We start from the raw sequence: 18,595 nt of genomic DNA on the forward strand, positions 1-18,595 counted from the left end.
GCGTACCAAATGGAACTGACTGCCATAACACAAAACCGCCGCTGCCACACCTGGGCTGAGTGACGCCAGCAAATGCTACTACAGTAAGTCATTATAGTTCTCTTAAGTGTTTTATAATAAATTCATTATAGTTCTCTACAGTGTTGTATAATGAACTCATTATAGTTATGACTTATGACGTATTAGAGAGCGTACCAAATGGAACTGACTGCCATAACACAAAACCGCTGCTGTCACCTGGGCCGAGTGACGCCAGCAAATGATGCTACTACAGTAAGTCATTATAGTTCTCTTAAGTGTTTTATAATGAATTCATTATAGTTCTCTACAGTGTTGTATAATGAACTCATTATAGTTATGACTTATGACGTATTAGACAAAGTCTTTCATTCCAGATTTCCCGATGGTGGTGTCCTTTCCCCATTTCTACACCGGCGGCCTACCGAAGGACCATTACGTCACGGGCCTGCAGCCAGACAGATACAAGCATAATTCTTACGCCGTTGTTGAGCCTGTAAGTATTATAGGTAAAAACTTAGCTAATACCGTTAAACTGGGGTGGGGTTAAGGATATGACTCACGTTAAGGCGTAAGTATCCAGATTAGTCAATTTTTCGCCAATCTGATTAAATTGCTCGATCGAATCAGGAGGTGCGGACGCAAACACCAAATTGGCTCGCCGAATTCAACCGCCGATAATGACCGATATTACCGATAAACTGTCTGACCAGTATTTTCATTCTGGGGCATTTTTTCAATTTAGAGGGCTCTTATCACCATAAATCTAAAATTGGAGATTGACGCCAATTTCATTTCTGATCAAATCGGTCGATTTGATCAGTCCCGTCTGGATACCGCTTTAGACCGGGCCATGTCCAGGCCGGAGCTTCCGACGCTTACTTTTCTATATATATTATTAACCCCTCACAATAGACATCAAAGGTCACTCGTTGACACCTCACGGTCACGACCAGCGAAGAGGAAAGTGATCAATAATATCTACACGATCGCTATGGATCCAGAATGATAATCCGCGAAGGACTTTTAATTGACATCTCATGATCAAGAGCCGGCTGATTAAGTATTCTATAGTGTTTTAAACACGATTTGATTTAGAATACTAATTAATTTGATTCGTGATAAAATTGGTGACAAAATTGTGTACGTTTGGACGCTATATGAGATTGACGCCAATTTATTTTCTGATCAAATCGGTCGATTTAATCATTCCGTTTGGGCTGGCCTTCTACAATGCAAATTTTCATTAAAATTTATTCTGTAGTTTAGCCGTGGAAAGGTAACATATGGAAGACAGACGACCTTTCTTATTTATGTAACCATCAGCTTTAAGATGTAAATAATTTAGCATGGATTTGATAATAATTAACAAAAATATTGTCTATTTCAGTTAACCGGCACTCCATTCCGCTCCGTAGCTCGCATGCAGAGTAATCTACACTTGAAAGACCTTTCTGGTTTTTCTGAGGGCTATAACAAGTTCTCCAACCTGATAATACCTCTGTTCTGGGCCGAATATGTTAGTATTTATTAATAATAAGATACAAACAACTTTGTCAGTAGAAAAAGGCGCGAAATTCAAATTTTCTATGCTACGATTACTGGACAATTACCCTTCGCGCCTACATTTTATAAATTTGCCGCGTTTTTCTAACGTTTGACGGAACTCTTAGACGGTTAGCCCCCATTCGCACGAGAGCTCTTTCAACGCGCGTTAAAAAAGCGCTTGAATCTGTCCGCACTCTAAATTCGATTTAACGACCAAGACCAAGGCTTAAAATCGAAAATCCAACAACGCTTGATAAAAAGCGCCACCGCTGTCGTGTGAATACCACGTGAATACATACATGGTTATCCATTTGTGTCATTCATACGCTTTTTTAACGCGCGTTGTAATAGCTCCCGTGCGTATGGGGGCTTAGTTTCTTTTTAAATTTCGTGGCAAACTTTTCAGCCAATCTGCTGAAATATCATTGGTTGACATATTAGTGTTGCCATTTTCCTCGAATAAATTTAGCTCGTTAAATATAGATGGTCAAGCAAATCTTGTCAGTAGAAAAAGGCGCGAAATTCAAATTTTCTATGGGATGATACCTACATTTTTCAAATTTGCCGCCTTTTTCTACTGACAAGATCAGCTTGACCCAGTATAGCTCGTTTCATTAGCTTAATAGTTGTTTATTAAATCTGTAGTATGACAATTACAGCAAAAGCTTAATAAACTGCTCAATATCATTCTGGAATTAAGTAGTGCGTTTATTTTATAGTAACTTTATTTATTAATACCAAATTGCACGGTGCACCTATAGCTTCAATTGTTTTTAAGAATTCCGTGTGGTCTCGAAGCTGCCACTAAATTACTCAGTTTTTATTTTAAGATAATTTAAAAAATTGTAAGTAAATGATTTTCTTTGTTTCAGAATCAAGAAGGCTTACCAAAGAGAATTCAGGGCACGATTTTTTTTATGACAGTTATTCTACCTCCTTTAACAACTGTAGTTTTAACAGCAACTTTATTATTAGCATGTTTTATTATATTTAGACAAATTTACATTCACAACTTTAAGAATGATAGTTTGAACTCTGTATTACAACTTCAATACAACCAAAATAAGGTTATAGCTAGTACAAAATGGTTTGCCAATGAAAAAGAAGTTTTCCTGAAGTCTTCTAGCTGAGTAAAACCTCTTTTACATGGTCCATGGTTTATTGATTAAAATAATACATTTGTTTGATGTAAACGTGTCATTAGTGTTAACACAAATAAAAATCAACGAGTAAAGACTGAAAACCATACTCGCATTTACAATATTATAGCATGAATTATGCGCTGTTGTTATTATATGCTATGAACATAAATTCTTCATTAAGTATATATATTTTTATAACTAGGTATCTATTCTATGACAGGAATATTTTTTTGGAATACCTAATACTTATACACAATTTTTTAAAGTTTATATATCCAGGGCTAGTGTTACGCTGTGATTGTTCCTAAGATAAGTAAATAATTTGCTCACTTCTAGTTTTAAGGTGTAAATAAATGAATAAAAGTGAACCTCATTTTTTTTTTATTTTCCCCTAAATTGTAGCAATACTCCAATATACTGGTATCATTATTGCGTTCTGTTTCTAAACTGCATTGAAGCAGTCAAATATCAGATACTCTTACTAAAATAAAACTAAAAACGAGGGCACATACAGCTTCTTTCAAATCTTTCAATTAACAATAATTGTGATATAACAACACCTTAATCTTCATGCATATTTTATTTTTATTGTTAACAGTTCGAAGAATATTTTATTTTATTTCTTGCTAAATTGCTAAACATTAAACACACCCGTTGCAAAAATGCAAAAACGAAACGCTTTGAAAGTTGATAAGTTGATATTGTTTAGATTTTTGCGGCGGTAAGCAAAATTTAATGCGATTGTATTTCTCGTGCTAGCTATACAATCTGTAATTTCTCTGTTTTATCTCAAACAATGCGACGATGTTAAACGATGATTCCGAACAAGAAAGTACAGAATTCTAAGAGCAATCAAGCCCAAGCAAGTCCATGGCTATTGTGCCCATCGAAGAGTTTCCCCGGAAAGTTTTACTATTTCAATGGTTCAACCGGAGAGACCGCGTGGAGCCTTAGCGATACAGATGTAAGTTGATATAACATAATTACAAATAGCCAGAGGCTTTATAGTTTTACATATTTCGTATATCGAAACGGAACTTAGCAATGCGCGCTCCGAGGAATTACGCACCTTCATAATCGCGTTTATAAATTGATACCTACGTAAATCCATGATCCAAGAAACCTAAAATGAACATTTAAAATCAAAGTAGTCCATCTTAAGACATCTGTCTGTCTGTCTGTGGTCTGCTGGTCTGTCAACTTGTTGAAATGTTAAAAATATTAAATTAGTTGGACATAGGTGCATTAGTCTTATCAGGTTCTAAATGGATTCATTTCAACTAATAATACAATTTAGCAGGTTTTTTCACAAACTTCAGAAGTTCAAACTTCAACATTTATTCAGCAAATAGGCCACAAAGGCACTTTTAACATTAAATTTACATAAAATAATAAATGTACCCGTGAATTGGTTCCAGCAGGCATTCTACATGACATCAAATCTCTCCAAATGGCCTCTATGTGTTGGATCCATATCCCCACACACGCCTTATAAATGACCGGGCTCGAAAGACCCGAGAGTTTTAAAACGAGATACATCAACAATTATAAAAAAAATGAAATCATTACTACACTTAAATTTGAAAATAATGCTTGTCCACAGAAAAACTTGAAAAAGGGCCCAATCCATAGAGTAACAGATAAAGCTCACACCTATCCTGAACCTTTCTACCCACCCTTAGATGACAGTCCCAACACAACAAACTCCTTCTTGTCTCTTAAAAACACTGGCAACACATTCACCCACAATGCCTATGTCAGGCCTTCACCATTATTCGGGCAAGCGGTGTTCCCAAAATATGTCCCACCGGACTTTACACCCAATTTTATATGGGCACTAACTCCTATGTATGTGCCGACTCAAATGCCACAACACAGGCAAATGCTGGATCAAATAACACAGACGTATGAGCCAGAGCAATCAATGTTTGTCCCGTCTTTACACAGCCGTTTTCAAGCATTGAAAAGACCAACGTTCCCTCCAGAGTTCCAATTTCAGCCGTTTAAAGAAAAAACAATTTTTGCTCAAGCGTCAAACTTTGAACCAATTACCAAACCTAAGATGAAGGATGAAGCTTGTCAAACATTCGTACCAAGACCCCAAAGACTTAGAACCCAATCAGAAAGCGATTCAACACCAAAATCAGCTCTAAAACCAAGCAGGTCTGTGGAAAATCTCTCATTAACTAAAGATGTGGAAACATCAACTCTAAGTCCTCCGAGTAAGGTTGAGAATGGAAGTGATAAGTTCAGCGAGCTATGTAAGAATGATTTGAGGTTCAAACTGGTGGCTAAAAATAAAAAGAAGAAAGTGGAAACGGTGGTGGGAGAGAAGCCAGACACATCAATAGGTATTTTTTTTAAATACTTATCAGTTAGTACCTATAGTCTGTATCTTTAGGTATTTAAATAAAAGTAAACAATTTGTACATTTTCGGGTAGTTATAACATTTATTGGTTAACCGACCAATTACAAAAACACCTGGATCAGTTACTGAATGACCTGACTTTAACCTACATTATTTGATCATGTAATGTTTTCATCTACCCTCAAATGCCTTAAGGAGCCATTTGAGGGTAGATTTGGTTTACCTTTATTTAAATACCTAAAGAAACAAGGTAATACTTCACTACTACATCATTATGACTATTAGATCTCATAACGTGGGTGACATTGTCACTGCGTGACAAAACCCCTTTAAAAAAAAAACAGATTAAAAAAAAAGAATATACCTATTTGACATTGAGTAAATATTATGATTTGTAATTGTATCATTTTCTATGTAAGGTCTAGTATCAGTCATACAGTTACATAAAATATGTGGCATTATCTATGAAAAGGGACCTTATTGTCGATGGCGCTAACGCCGCACAGCGTCGCGCGGCATTGTATTTATATCGGAGCATCGTTAGTAATGCTAATGGCGTAAGCGCCATCGACAATAAGGACCCTTTTCATAGATAACTTCACATATAAGGTTTTATAACAGCACCATCTAGTGGAAAACTGCTATTTTTAATATAGGGAATACGAAATTTGTCATACTATTTCATAGGAATCATCATTTTCTATTTCCAAAATGAAAGTTTCATTTAATCCGAGAACTTTTCCAAGTTTATTTCCGCATCTTGCATACATCTGTAAGTATATGTTTGATAGTCCAATCATTGACTACTTTTTGTAGACCAATCAAAAGCAACTAAAATACGGGAAGGCTTACCACCAGAAGGCATATTGCCAAAGAAACGTGTGACCTTCGACCTTCAGGAGCCAGGGGCCAGCCATGCCAGCTCTGAAGATGTACAGGTAACTGACCAGGTATGTAAATTATGTAATTATTGCTGTTAACCACTATTGTAACTTTTCTCTTAATATCGACAGTGGGGAGACACTCCTCCTTTCGGGTAAACTCGGCCCCGTTCGGCTCAGCATTGCACATTGCTCCGAACAATTGTTAGGGTTGGAATGGAACCAGTTGACGTCGTTTTGCGTGCACGACCACAGATAAGATAATGACTTGAATTTTGACAACCCTAAATAGCCGAAAGGGATAGTGCCGTACAAAATAGATCAATAGTTGATCGATCATGTTAACCGTGAAGTTATCGATAGACGATCTATCGATTTTAATGCCTAAGACCTATACTGTAACACTAAAAAAATTTTTTTTTTTCAAATAGACGTTTTTATATAACTGTGAGGTGTGCGATAAAGGGTACTAATTGTTTTTATCAAACTGCAGGTCACTAGATGATAGACGTTTTAAGTAGTGTCCGACCGAAGGTTCGGTTTCGGTTTCGGCCAGTTTCGGCCAAAAAATCATGTTTCGGCTGTTTTTTCGGTTTCGGCCAAAAAACGGCCGAACCTTTCGGCCGGGCCGAAACTTACGAAATGGTACTTCGTACTATGAAACTAAACTATTTGACAAAGACCAAAAGTTGGGGAATAAGTAGGACAACAATATTAATATGTACCTACATATACTGATTCATGTATAGGTACAGAAATTAATTGGTTTATTATAAAACACAATTCCACTAATGAGGGCGCCACTATATAGACGGTCGATGCAGTCTTAAGAGTCTGTTAATACCTATAACGCGCACACTGTCTAATTGTATCGGAGTAAATGAGATAGCACTGTCGTATGTTACTGGGCCTGGGCAAAGGAATAATAAGAAAACTCTTTCGGAATTTTTGCCACGGCTCATGGGAGCCTGGGGTCCAATTGACAACTAATCCCAAGAATTGGCGTAGGCACTAGTTTTTACGAAAGTGACTGCCATCAGACTGACCTTCGAACCCAGAGAGTAAACTAGGCCTTATCGGGACTAGTCCGGCTTACTCACGATGTTTTTCCTTCACCGAAAAGCAAACAGTAAATATCAAATGATATATATATCAATTTCCGAAAAACTCATTGTACGAGCCGGGGTTTGTACCTGCGACCTTCGGATTGAAAGTCGCACGCTCTTACCGCTAGGCCACCAGCGCTCAAGGAAATATCTCGCTTTTTAATACAATGGACATTGGTTGGAGTCTGTGCTCAACTACTTATCCTGCAGCCTGAAGCACGAAAGTTCGCATGAGAGTTCGCCTCACTGGGGCACTTCGGACGTTTAGGCCCAGGTGAAGATCGGTACCCGGCCTTGCGATATTGTCAACAAAAAATTCGCGCTCGTTGCGCTCGCGTTTTTGGTTGACCCTGTATCTACATGTTGGCTTGACTGGTGAATGAATAGAGGTAGACCAAGAAAGTTCTACAATTATTTTGATAGCATACGCAGTGCAACTAGTGCAAATGTTATTTATACGTCATAATTTCACAGAAGTTTTGACGTTTAAAATAACACTTGCACTGCGTGTGTTATCAAAATCGTTGCAGAATTATCTTGGTCTAACTCTAGTAATTTTCTTAAAAAACTGCTTAAGTAACATCAATTTCAAGGACATTGGGTGTTGACAGCCCCATAATATATGTGTGTAAAAGCGGTTTTATGACATTTTTTCAACGATTTTAACAAGTCTACAAAAGGTTCGGTTTCGGTTTCGGTTTCGGCCGAAACTAGAGCCAAAGCCGAACATTCGGTTTCGGTTTCGGCAAAAAAACATGTTTCGGTCGGACACTAGTTTTAAGTAAAATGCAAATCTCTATTAAACTTGTGTGTCCACATATTCGTGCGAAATGAATGAGCTGCTCTATGTAGCGGACGTACACTCTGTTACAATGGAATTTCAACTTATATAAAAACCGGACAAGTGCGAGTCGGACTCGCCCACCGAGGGTTCCGTATTTTTTAGATTTTGTTGTTATAGCGGCAACAGAAATACATCATCTGTGGAAATTTCAATCGCTATTAGCTATCACGGTTCGTGAGATACAGCCTGGTGACAGACAGATAGGTTCCCGTTTTTACCCTTTGGGTACGGAACCCTAAAAACAAATAAAGTACCATTTCTTGTTTCATAAAATTTTCGAAGAAATGAAATGTAACCAAATTAAAAATATAAATACATTCAAACTTCCCTAGCTAAAATTTTGCGTGGTGGGTGGCACGAAGCTAGACTATTTTTCTTTTTTTTCTGTAAAGTATTAACTGGCCAGTTTGTTTTAGAGCCCCGATCCTCACACAGAAGGCCCTCTATGGTACGTCGCTGCCGACACGGAAGCACTACTGTTGGGTTTGCAATGTATAGAGGAATTCGTCAAAAGTGGTGAGTCAGTCGTTCAAACTTATTTAATTTAATATATATATTTCGGATATCTCGGAAACGGCTCTAACGGTTTAAATGAAATTTGCTATATGGAGGTTTTCGGGGGGAAAAAATCGATCTAGCTAGGTTTTATCTCTGGGAAAACGTGCATTTTTGAGTTTTTATATGTTTTCCGAGCATAGCTCGGTCTCCCAGATATTTCATCATTATAGATCATCAGTTCCAAAACAGGGCCTTTGTAACCCTGTGGCCCCTGTGGGGGGTAACACAGCCATTCCATAGGACTGCTATGATAGGAGTAACAGAGTCGGTACCAACATTTGTTTTATTCCTTGTATATTTCATTTAATTTCATTTATTCACTTCTATCAATCAGCACTTACAGATAAACCTTACGTGGTAATTGGCATTACATTACTTAGTATCTAACATGCATTAACTGCAATAAATACAATAAAATAAAGTTGGAATAAATCAAAACTTACATTATATGTACAATACCGAATAATTATGGAATTAAAATTAGGAACAATGTCAATGTCCCAATTTTCAAATTAAAATTAAAACAATAATAGCGAAAAGCCTCGACCAACATCTTGAGAGACTCTCGCTAGGTGGTTGGATCAAGGGACAGATGCAGAAGGCGGTGATCTTGGACACGGCGCGTATAGTACGTCGGTTCCTCTCTCTGCAGCCCTGACCACCGGTAGCTTGGGCCTTGCCCCGCTGCTGGCGGCACCCTAGGTTAGGTTTTTTATAATGTGTTTATATGTATTTTTTATTGTTTTGTAAGTGTTTTTATATTTTACTTTTATATTCATATTATAAAAACCCTAGCCTAAGAAGGATGATGAATAAAGATAATTTAAATGAAATCGATATTGAGTGCTTGATCGACTTTTTAATTTAGGAAATCAGGCATTACAACCTGTGTTGTCACAGTAGTATAGAGACAATGCTATCTTTTGTCTGTCATACATATTTGTTTACTTTTCTTGTAATTTCTAATTAACTAGCGACCCGCCCCGGCTTCGCACGGGTTACACAAAACCTTAGCAAATTATACACCTAAACCTTCCTCAAGAATCACTATTGATAAGTGAAAACCGCAAGAAAATTCGTTCATCAGTTTTGAGTTTATCGCGAACATACATACACACAAACAGACAGACGCGGGTTCACACAGACCGAGCCGCCTCGCGAGGAAATTGCCTCGTTCTGTGTATTCTTCGAATGTCATTTCACGTTATTTATCTATTCCAGATGCCAGCTGTCGATTGCTAGTCCCACACGCAGTATACTCAGAGCTGGAATCGCTGGGCCGGGGGGACAGCGGAGCGGTGTCCGCGCGACAAGTGCTCAGGAAGTTAATCGCCCACGAAAACCACATCGTAGGTAAGATTAGACCTACACAGACAGACATACAGACAGCCACACAGCAGACAGACAGACAGACACACACAGACAGACAGACAGACACACACAGACAGACAGACAGACACACACAGACAGACAGACAGACACACATGGCAGCCGATGATTAATAAAAAAAAAATCGTCCCTCAAAAAAGACTTTCTTCATAAAAATAGGATTTGCAAAGCGGAATGCTGTATTGCTGTGCTGAATGCTATTAGTTTTTTAGCTGTGCAATTAGTTTTTTGGTTAGGTAAATATTAAGAAATCAATTTCCCGTAAAAAAGAGCTACTAACAGCCTTCAAATTTTTTTTGGTGATAAATACCGAAGAAAAATAACAGATAATAAAAAATAGTATAGATATATTATAATAATAAAGGTATATTTTTATACTAAAACATGGTCGGTCTGCCTATATTCACAGCATTGTAAATTGTAATGCCGCTCAGGGCCCTTCATATAAATACTGTCTTTTTGCCGATCGTTTAAATAGTAAGTACCCAAAAACAACTATAGTTGTCAAACTGCGTCTCGGTAATTTAGTTGTAGACTAGCGCCATCTGTTGTGAAAGTAGCATCAATCTCAACTCAATCGATCGATGATCGATGTGTCGATGCTAGAAATAATAGATGCTGGCCTAGTGCGGGACTCCTGGAATCTCCGTAAGTCCAACTTACTGTTAAAAGAAGTACTATAAAGTTGTTTGTGCAATAAAATATATTTTTCACCTCAGCAGCTCGAACAAGGGTACTTTGCTTCTTAAAAACAGTGAGCAAAATGCGATTTTGCTCACTGAGTCATTTTGTCTCACTCAGTGAGACATTTTGCTCACTGATTGTGTCTCACTAAGTGAGCAAAATGCGATTTTGCTCACTGAGTGAGACAAAATGACATTCAAGTGATCTTTATAGTCATTTCAACATGCGGGGTCTAATACAAGTTCGATATACTTGGGTTCTAATGGTTCTATTATCTCTGTCCCTCTAGGTATGTTCTCACTGCTTAGGGTGAAAAATTTTGTGTACTACACGAGATCAAAGTTATTTACATCTCGTGCGCTTTTGAATCCCTTACTACGCTCAAGATTCTAAATTAGATTCACTCGCTACGCTCGTGAATCTATTATAGAATCTTTCGCTTGCACGGGACTCAAAATAAGCACTCGAAGAAATATCAAACTTTGATCTCTTGTTGTACAAATAACTATTATCTTTATTTAATTATGTTTTTTGAGTTTGGTTATTTTGCTTTAGCTCACTGTAGCAACCTTTTTTTTAGTACAAAGTAAACCAGAATACGATCTGTCACCTGAAGACAGCATACTACAGTGCTGCTGGAGTCTGCTACAAGAGCACTGTCATGTGGTAAGTTATTTTTAATATTAGGTACTTACTTCGCTGGCTCAGCGACCCGAAGTGGATCTTGGCCTCCGAGATTTCGCAATTCTTTCTTATCCTGTGCGATCCGACGCCATTCAGCCGGTTGGATGTCGCACAGGTCTTTCTGGACCTCGTCGATCCAAGGCCTTAGGCCTTCCGACCGGACGTCTCCCAGTTGGTCGCCGCAGATAAGCTGTCATAGCCGCACGATCCCATCTATCTCCCATCCAAGTGAGGAGGAACTTGGAGGTAGAGGGATATTAGGTGGCTAGTAAATATTCTGCTTGTATGGATATACCAACCAAATATTGACAACTCTTCCCGATTGTTTAAAGGGGCGACTAAAGAAAAATAATCCCCCCTTTTTTGTAATTTAAACTGTGGACATTATTTTCTAGATCATAATATACACATTCAAATTTAATTTTAACTTGTTTGGCTTAAAACTTATTACTGATGTTTTACTTTCATGCAATTGAATTATTTAGTTCGTTCTTAACCATGAATTCGCTGCCGATTTCTATTAATTTTAATTCTAAATAACCGTTTTACAGATTCTTATAACAAATAACAACAACATAAGAAACAACGCAAAAACAATTAATTTAGAATGCCATACTCTAGATGATATCACAATGGAAGAAAGCATCGATAACGAAATCGATCCAGTGCCCATAACTGATCTAGCAAAGTTGAAAATTATAGTAAATAATGATAACAAGAAATCAATAATAGTAGAAAATCATACAGAGATATCTGAAAATATTTTCATGCAAACTTTGAAAGTAATAAACGGTGTTTCTGTGGCTAGACCCAATGGTGTTAAAATGCGTCCGTCTAGAATAAACTTATTTACCGCTGAAACTGATAACGATAATATATTCAGCAATATCGACTCTAGTTCTGATAAACTAATAAATTTGACTAGACCAAAGGAAAAAGTAAAAACTGTATGCACTTCAGAAATAAACAACGTAAAAAATCAAATTGTGAAACTTAGTATAACAGAAAATAGTCCTGTACAGAATCGAACTAAAAAGATTATCGAAAATGTGTTTCGGAATACGGGGCTTAATGATAATATCGGTCAAAACCTATCGTTTGATCTAGGAAAACATTGTATACAAAATGCCAGTGCAAAAATAAATATAGATAAAATAAATCAGATTAAAAGTGTACCAAAAAATGTTGAAAATATTGACGCAAGCGATTTAGATATAAGACTGAACATGATAGAAAGTAATCAAGAAAAATCTAGTGAAGTAAGCGGTATTACCAAATTGAATAATCAATTCAATTTGGAAGAGGAATTAGGGAGATTTTGCATTAAAAACTCTGTAATGGAAACCAGAGTTAAAAGTAGATTAGACGAATGGGTTTGTCGCTTGGTTCAACCCTTGGAAGGAGCTTTAGCAGATCTCCTTTTGGATGAAAACACTAAGGCTAAAAGAATGAACCCACCTAAGAATCCCCTGTTTGAAGCAATACTAGGAACAGATGAAATATTCAATAAGCACACAAATATAAAACTTATTATGGATCAGTTTCCAATAGAACTAATAAGTTGCAATTTTAACAATGGAAAATTAAAGAAAGATTTAAAACCAAACGAATTTATGAAACTGGTGGGTTTCAGTGTGATTCTTATAGAACAATTGAAAAAGATTGTCAATTGTGAAGAACTGTACGAAGCAGACGAAAAGTTAAAATATTTGATAAAAAACATAGAAGATCCTAAGAGCGATATAGAGCTGTCTTTAGAAAAAGTTAACACGCCTATATTTAGTAGGGGTGAAATTGAAGACCCAAAAACACCGACAGCTTTCAGAAAGAGTCGAACGGAAGTTCTAGAATATTTGAAAAAACATTTTGCGGAGTTCCAAAGTGAAACAGATACGACAGATGCTTTTGATGGTTTTGATAATGAGCCAAATATACTTATAACTTCTGGTAAAAACTTGAATACTGTAAAAATTAATAACAGTAGAGCTATTACTGTAGAAAATAACACACTCAACACACAAACAAACAATGAAAATAATGAGAAATTAAATGCCAATAATCAACCAAAAGTTATAAGAAACGTTAAAATCATAGATGCTTTTGAAGAAAGACTTAAAAAGCAAGCACAAATGGAATCAGATGAGCTTGATTATGAAGAATCTGTGTATACTATATCAGATGTCACTGAGATTAAAAGTGAAAAACCGGATGATTACAATGTTATAGATGACCTATCTGTGTCAGAAAGCGACACTGGTTCAGAATGCACCCGAGCGTACCAATTAGTCAAGATATTTTTGGTTAAGGTGAAGAGTACTTTAATACGGATATTTAACTTCATGTAAGTATTTAGAAATTAAAGTTTTAAATAGACTTGGCTTCACCAATAGATCAATTGATCGATCATCTTGAGCCTTGATATGTAGTCGATAGATGATCGATTGATATGTAAGGCATTTATAGATTGTATAGGGTATTTCCATGCATAATTTTGCGCCTGGGACTAATTTTTTTGTAATTATTTGTTTTTTAGACGCAGATTTGTTTTTATTGATTTATCTTTAGTTTGATTGATATGTATTTACATAAATACGAATATACTCTTATTAACCGACTTCCAAATCTCAAAAGGAGGAGGTTATCAAGACGGTTGTATGTTTTTTTTTTACGGTTAAAGATTCTTTATTCTCATAAGATTTTTTTTATGTTTGTTACTCCATATCTCCGTCATTACTGGACCGATTTTGAAAATTCTTTTTTTTGTTTAATGTTTGCTTACAGCGAAACAAGCATACAAGAGTATCAAGAGGGCGGCATGTCCTTGGACAAAAAAGATGATATAAACAGGAAAACTGAACATGCTCGTAATTACTTGCTGAAAATTTCTGAAAGATTGAAAAAGTAAGTGGTGTAACTCTACTGCTGCTACGAATATATAGTGCAGTAGAAGAAGAGTATCGTATGTGTGTGTATGTGTGGCTCTAGGTAAATCGTTAATATATAATAGAAACAATATCGGCCCCAGTATGCTGCCCTGTGGCACTCCGCATTTATTTACCACGTAGGGTGAGTTGAGTTATATGACTCATTGTGATTATTCACCATTTTCGTAACTTCAACACATTGGTGCCGTCCATTGAGGTAGCTTTCCAACCACAGAATAGATATGCTTGTCCCCTTTTGCCGTATTTATATAATTTTGAAAGTAAGGTCTCATGGCACACGAAGTCAAACGCCTTAGAGATTTTAGTAAAGTTTGAATGATAATAAGGGTCGTCCATTAATTACATCATATAAAATTTCAATTTTTTAGGCCCCCCTCCTTTGTCACAATTTTTCATATGAAAAAGACAAGTCTTTATTACGTGTCACACTTACCCCCAAACCCTACCATGTGCATTGTCTTTTCCCAAAAATGAATGATACTGAAGACTTGTATGTGACTTATATAAGCTGATAAAGTCTAGGCCTGCGATCAGTACCGTCTTTACCATAAGGGCACACGGGGCCCGTGCCCAGGGCCCCCATCCTCAGGGGGCCCCGAAGGACAGACAGTAACAGTATATTTGATTACCCATAATAAATAGAAGATCATAGTAGAAAAATGTTAGTTTAATTAGCTTTCTTTACTTTCCTTAGGGCCCCAAATTCTTATGTGCCCAGTGGCCCCAGCAGAGTTTAAGACGGCCCTGCCTGCGATAATATTTTAGATATTCTTTTCACCTCTGTTGTTAGCTTTCGGGAATAGAAATTACATTAGCTGGGTCACACACAGCGAGCATGCATACGCGCCGAGCCGTCTACGAGCCACGTCTCCACTGGCGGTTTTGTGCGCGAGGAAATTGCCTTGCGCGTATGCTCGCTCTGTGTGGACCCGGTTATTGAAATCTAAATGAAAGTACGAGTATGACTCATGAGCGTTTCTTTTATTTTTTGCCATTTTTATATATTGTGACCTTTTTTGCCACTTTTGTGTTATTTTTAGTCAGGATCGTGAGCCCTTTTCATCCTTATAGGAGAGAAAAGCGTCCTAAAATTTCCATACATTTTTCAAACTTTCCTTTTTGTTACCGCCATACAAACTATATGGGGAAATGGTAACACAATAGGAAAAAAAACATTTTTTTATCCCATTAGGATCGAAAGAGCTCGTGATTCTGAGTAGAAATAACACAAGACAACACACACACACACACGAACACAAGAAACGCTCTCATGAAGGTGTTGTTTTTTAGTATAATCGCAAGAGAATCTGGCGACGGGATGACCCTGAAACACCTCCTTATCAAAGCAGGGGATTATGTCGAGGACGATGTTATGATAGCTAATTACAAGTTAGTATTACTTACCATATAAGGCGCCATTCATTTTACGTAAAACGATTTTTGCCAGTTTTATACCCCCTCCCGCCCCTATGTATGATAAAATAAGAATAGGCCACCCCCTCCCCTCTGTATTACCAAGTATTACGTAAGAATCTGAAGGAAAAAAATAATACAAGTTTGGTTTGTTATAGACTTTTTTTTATTCATTTTGGAAACGTTTGTTCGTTCCTACAAAGGTACTGGAGCCCGTCTAAGCTAACTCTGCACCGTGTTTGATTAACCGTGGAAGTATTATTTTAAACTACAAAATTTTATAGAAATTAAAAAAAATCGCATCTTTGGGATCTTACGTAAGAACTATATATGAAAACCCCCTCCCGCCCCCTTGTAAGAAAAAATAAGATGTGTTCGAACCCCCTCCGCCCCTAAATCGTCTTACGTATTTAATGAATGGCACATAATTAATGTTACCAAAGAGACATTATACAGGGTGGCCAAAAAATAAGTGCATTCCCGTTGCCAGGGTGGTTTTGGGATTATACTGAGCAACTTTTCCTATGGGACAAACCCTAAAATCGCGAAAAAAAAATACCCTCCCATAGAAAATGGACCAGCCAAAATGTATGAAACAGCCAAAATTTTTTTTTCGGTTTTATGGGGTTGGTCCCATAGTAAAAGTTGCTCAGTATAATCCCAAAACCTCCCTGGCAACGGGAATGCACTTATTTTTTGGCCACCCTGTATAAATAGGACGAACCAAGTTGACTGACAATATTTATTTACACCATTTATTTTTTATTTCAGACCAACAGTCACCAAGTTCCTTGAGGAAGTTCAAATACTGGAAGAAATTCTACAATATCTGCTATCTGTCTCTAACGCTGGGAGTTCGAAAGAGAGCGACAGAACATATTGTACCTCTTTAGATACAGCAAGCCCGATTCTTCCCTCTCGGGTTCGAAATAAAGTGGTACAACCAACCAATAGCAGTTAAGAGGAAAGGGGACGGCACATCAAGATTGTTAACCTTTTTTCTAATGCAAAAAAAACGAACTATAGGTACAGACGGTTCACTCTCTAACAAAACGCGTCTATTACGACAGATATGACCGCTAGGTGGCGCAAGCGCGAGCAGGCGTCCGTTCCGTAGCGGTGCGCAGCAACTACTACTGCTAGACACCAAAATTGGTGTGGGCCGCATGTACTTGTAGCGACGCGACGAAATCGCGGAGTGAGCCACGCCTGCCGAGGTGTTCATTACCCGGGGCTGGAATCGTACAGTCAGCAGCAGAAGTTGCTGAGCGGGCGAGGTGTTCATAATTACCTTAACACGCTCTTATTCTCTTATCAATAAAGTCGCGTCAAGATCATTTTGAACACCTCGCCCGCTTAGCAACTTCTGCGGCTGACTATACCAGAATTGTTATTGTTACCATGACTACGTGCCTTAAAATATTGACTGTGAATATTAATATAATGTTTAACAAATAATAAGTACAAAGACTAGCTATTAAATATTCTAAATATATATTTACTGTGACAATTTGTTGTTTTAAAATGATTAAAATATTTTTGACATAAGATTGGACGCATATAGTAGACTAGCGACCCGCTCCGGCTTCGCACGGGTTAATTATACACCTAAACCTTCCTCAAGAATCACTCTATCGATAGGTGAAAACCGCATGAAAATCCGTTCAGTAGTTTTTGAGTTTATCGCGATCTACTGATTGGCTTATCTGCCGATAACTGACAATGACACTTGTTTTGTTAAACCGTACCAAGTATTATTTAGTTATAAGAATATATTAATATACACGGTGGGTAAAAAATAACTGCATTCCCATTGCCAGGGATTGGGATTATACTAAGCAACTTTTACTGAGACCAACCCCGAAATCGCGAAAAAAAAATTACCCTCCCATAGAAAATGGACCAGCAAAAATGTATGAATCAGCCAACTTTTTTTACGCGATTTCGGGGTTGGTTCCAGAGTAAAAGATGCTCAGTATAATCCCAAAACCTCCCTGGCAACGGGAATGCAGTTATTTTTAGCCATCCTGTATAAATGTTGACTGAAAAAAAAACTATCAATTAAAACTGATATATGTAGTAATATTTAATCAAAACTATTGTTGAATGAATATTTTTACCAATCAAAAAATATTCAATCAATAGATCATCGATCGATCGATAAAATTATTTTTGTCAATCAAAAAATCGATTGTCGATCGTTAAGAGTCACAGTAACTACTATCGTTAAGTTTGCATAGATTAGTATGAGATTGACAGATGATTTTAATCTATTTGTCTATTTTTTCATAAATAAACTATAAAGTCTGTTGATCTTCTGAAAATGCTTGTCCTTACAAGCATTTCACACATTGTATTGGTTGGTATTCCACTTGTTTCTTTGTCCAATGTGCATTGCGTCTCACTCTCTCATTAAGCAACATGTGAGAAAAGAGAAATCTAATACCTAATATAGATTTTATGACTATTAAAACAAGATACACAATCAATTGTACAAAAACCATTCTGACAAATCTGTAGCATTATAAAATGTGGAATGTAATTACGTAAGCAGTTTAGATTATATTCGTTACATTACATTGATATTCTATTGTTTGTTAATTAATTATAACGTTGTTTTCTGACAAATATAATTGGGGCATTATCTATGAAAAGGGACCTTATTGTCAATGGCGCTTACGCCGCACAACGTCGCGCGGCATTGTATTCATATCGGAGCATCGATAATAATCGCGTAAGCGCCATCGACAGTAAAGTCCCTTTTCATAGATAACGTCACAATTTTGACAAAAGACTAAGCTAATCAAAATTATTAGGTTGATATGACTATAGCCGCGCGCGTCAGTTGACATCTTTGGCGGTCAAAAGGTTAAAAGCCCGTCTTGTTAGGCCCACTTGCACCATTCACTAACCCGGGGTTAACCAGTTAAACCTGGAGTTACCATGGTTACCTGTACAATTGGTTAACGGTTTAACTCGTTAACCCTGGGTAAGTGGGATGGTGCAAGTGGCGC

At 37.1% G+C, this 18,595-nt stretch overlaps 2 protein-coding genes across 3 annotated transcripts in view; both read left to right on the top strand.

The window, feature by feature from the left end:
• LOC134803726 (scavenger receptor class B member 1-like) overlaps positions 1-3,223 on the top strand; it is a 93,335-nt gene extending 90,112 nt beyond the window's left edge. For both annotated transcript variants that reach the window (XM_063776539.1, XM_063776540.1), the window contains exons 11-13: positions 396-514; positions 1,409-1,537; positions 2,439-3,223. In XM_063776539.1, the coding sequence (XP_063632609.1) occupies positions 396-514; positions 1,409-1,537; positions 2,439-2,696 (506 nt within the window). In that variant the 3' untranslated portion in view covers positions 2,697-3,223. The remainder of the gene's footprint in view (positions 1-395; positions 515-1,408; positions 1,538-2,438) is intronic.
• Positions 3,224-3,455: 232 nt separating this feature from the next.
• LOC134803705 (uncharacterized) lies at positions 3,456-16,806 on the top strand. Its single transcript, XM_063776506.1, has 10 exons — positions 3,456-3,672; positions 4,312-5,059; positions 5,894-6,027; positions 8,325-8,424; positions 9,688-9,819; positions 11,120-11,205; positions 11,775-13,564; positions 14,005-14,124; positions 15,459-15,557; positions 16,353-16,806. The coding sequence occupies exons 1-10, from the start codon at positions 3,523-3,525 to the stop codon at positions 16,540-16,542; spliced, it is 3,549 nt and encodes a 1,182-aa protein (XP_063632576.1). The 5' UTR covers positions 3,456-3,522; the 3' UTR covers positions 16,543-16,806.
• Positions 16,807-18,595: the final 1,789 nt, after the last annotated feature.

This window comes from Cydia splendana, chromosome 27 (assembly GCF_910591565.1).
Source record: "Cydia splendana chromosome 27, ilCydSple1.2, whole genome shotgun sequence".
Classification (NCBI taxonomy): domain Eukaryota; kingdom Metazoa; phylum Arthropoda; class Insecta; order Lepidoptera; family Tortricidae; genus Cydia; species Cydia splendana.

Excerpts from the sequence above, each read along its gene's own strand:
- LOC134803705 (XM_063776506.1), top strand. The coding sequence starts at position 3,523 with ATGATTCCGAACAAGAAAGTACAGAATTCTAAGAGCAATCAAGCCCAA. Across the intron at positions 6,028-8,324 it reads ATGTACAGGTAACTGACCAG|AGCCCCGATCCTCACACAGA; the intron begins GTATGTAAATTA and ends AGTTTGTTTTAG. Across the intron at positions 14,125-15,458 it reads ATTTCTGAAAGATTGAAAAA|TATAATCGCAAGAGAATCTG; the intron begins GTAAGTGGTGTA and ends GTTGTTTTTTAG.